The sequence below is a fragment of the Merops nubicus genome, unplaced genomic scaffold (assembly GCF_000691845.1).
Source record: "Merops nubicus isolate BGI_N331 unplaced genomic scaffold, ASM69184v1 scaffold27332, whole genome shotgun sequence".
Classification (NCBI taxonomy): Eukaryota; Metazoa; Chordata; class Aves; order Coraciiformes; family Meropidae; genus Merops; species Merops nubicus.
The window spans coordinates 323-2,228 of NW_008593250.1; the positions used below are offsets into that span (position 1 = coordinate 323).

Genomic DNA, 1,906 nt, shown 5'->3' on the forward strand with positions numbered 1-1,906 from the left:
TGGCTGCCCGGGCTTAGTCCTCCGCTTCCTCGGGCTGCCTGCAGCTCCTGCTGGCACCGTGCAAGGCTGGAGCTTGCTTATCCCACACCCCTGCTCTGCTGCTGCCTCTCTTCAGGAAGGGAGCTGGATGGGGACCATCCCCAGCAGCATCCACGCTGGTCCTCGCTCTCCCAGGCTGGGCGTGAAGGTGCTTCCAGCAGCAGGTCCTTCTCCAGCTAGCATTTCAGAGCCACCTCACCCTGGATCTGGTGTGCCCTGGGTAACTGCCACTGTGAAGGGTGATGCTGCTCCCTGCAGCGCACGCCGGGCATCGGCTCAGGAGCCCCCACCCACTCCAGACACGTTGGTGGCCCAGCCGGGAGGAGGAGGAAGCTGAGGAGATATCACCAGGCTCCACGGCAGGGCTGGTCCCACCTCACCTGGGCCTCTCAACCTGCCCCCTGCCCTGCCCATGAGCAGGGACCTGCCTGCAGATGGGGCCGGGTGGCTGCGGATCAGGAGGGCAGGTTTGTCTTCTTCCTTCAGGGAGAGAGGATGAACTGGGGAGAAGAACATGGAAACACCAAAAAAAAAACAAACGGGAGTCAGCCTGGATTCCCTCTTGGGTTTGGGGGTGAATTTGCTTGGTCCCAGGAGCTACAGCGCCATGCATTTTGGAACAGTTCCAGCCAATCCGAAGGCGGCTCATGATTTCAGTATCTTTAAAAACCAACCAATCAGGATCTCTCACTGGTTGGGCTTTAAGATCTTGAGGTATCAGCTTTTCGCTCGGAAAGAAAAAATCAACTAAGACGGACGGACGGACAACGTCATCTCTCGCTTCACGTTACCCAGGAAGAAGAAGAAGAAGAAGAAAGCGACTATGCAAAATACTCTTCAGAGACAACTCTTAAAAAAATAAAAGCTTGGTTGGAAAATATGTCTGAATCTCTAACCGTGAGGAGTGAAGGACCAGACGGCAAAATGGCTGGTTGGCTGGTGGAGAGATGGAGACAACGGAGGGTGGATTGATCTGCTGACGGCGATGAGGAGCACACCACAAGATTTAGATTGCCTCCACGTAGTTGGCGGGGTAGAGACCTAGCTGCCCGTTGTCCAAGCGCCCTTTGCACCATCCTTGCTCGTCTTCTTCACCGAGTTTGGTTAGTTCATCACCTGGAGAGGAAGGTGGAAAGGAGAGAGCTCGTTGCAGGTGTTGGAGCTTCTTCTACCCTGCTGATTTCTCCCCTGGATGGAGCTGCCGGGGGTCTCTAGGGCTGATCCCCAGTGTGCTGGTTTGTAGGGTAGAAAGGCAAGGGGTGACCCACAAGGCTCCATGTGCCCTGTCCCACCACCCCTCCAGTCCCACCCAGGTTTGGGCTCACCTTGTGCCTTCCCCTTTCTTCCAATTCAACTTTCGAAGGATTGGGATGACTCAGAAATTATTTGTGCAGTTTCACACCAAAAAGTGGGGCACCTACAGCTCTGGCAGGCGAGCCCTGGCCAGCCCAGCACGGGTGGTGGAACGTACCTGCTTTGAAGCTGAGCTCATCCTGCTCCTGCCCGTCGTAGTCGTACAGAGCCCGCACCCTCACGCCCTTCCCCACTGACTCCTCGTCGAAGGGGTTGGTGCCACCGTTGGCCTCGCTGGTGTTGAAGGAGTTGCTGCCTTCATCATCAGACCACTCGGCGCTGTAGGTCTGCCCACGGTCGTGGCTGCTCACGCTGGGGTGGGGATCAAGGGGGAGAGGGGACATCAGAGTGCATGGAGAGATGGGGGATGCCCACGGTGGGGTGGGCAGGCGCCGTGTGCCACCAGCACCGGGGAGGCTGCTGCAGCTCTCCGAGGTCACGGGGCTGCAGGGAGCAGGGACCCCCACCCAACGGCAGGCCAGAGGTCACAGAGGGGTGGCTGCCACCGAGGAGA

The 1,906-nt window shown here is 58.1% G+C and overlaps 1 protein-coding gene across 1 annotated transcript in view; it reads right to left on the reverse strand.

Moving 5' to 3' along the window:
• Positions 1–1,045: 1,045 nt before the first annotated feature.
• The window catches only part of PACSIN1 (protein kinase C and casein kinase substrate in neurons 1), a gene marked incomplete at its 5' end in the record, with an annotated part of 3,106 nt that continues 2,245 nt past the window's right edge, over positions 1,046–1,906 (reverse strand). Inside the window, 2 exons of the mRNA XM_008935405.1 lie at positions 1,046–1,155; positions 1,511–1,719. Of these exons, the coding sequence (XP_008933653.1) occupies positions 1,046–1,155; positions 1,511–1,719 (319 nt within the window). The remainder of the gene's footprint in view (positions 1,156–1,510; positions 1,720–1,906) is intronic.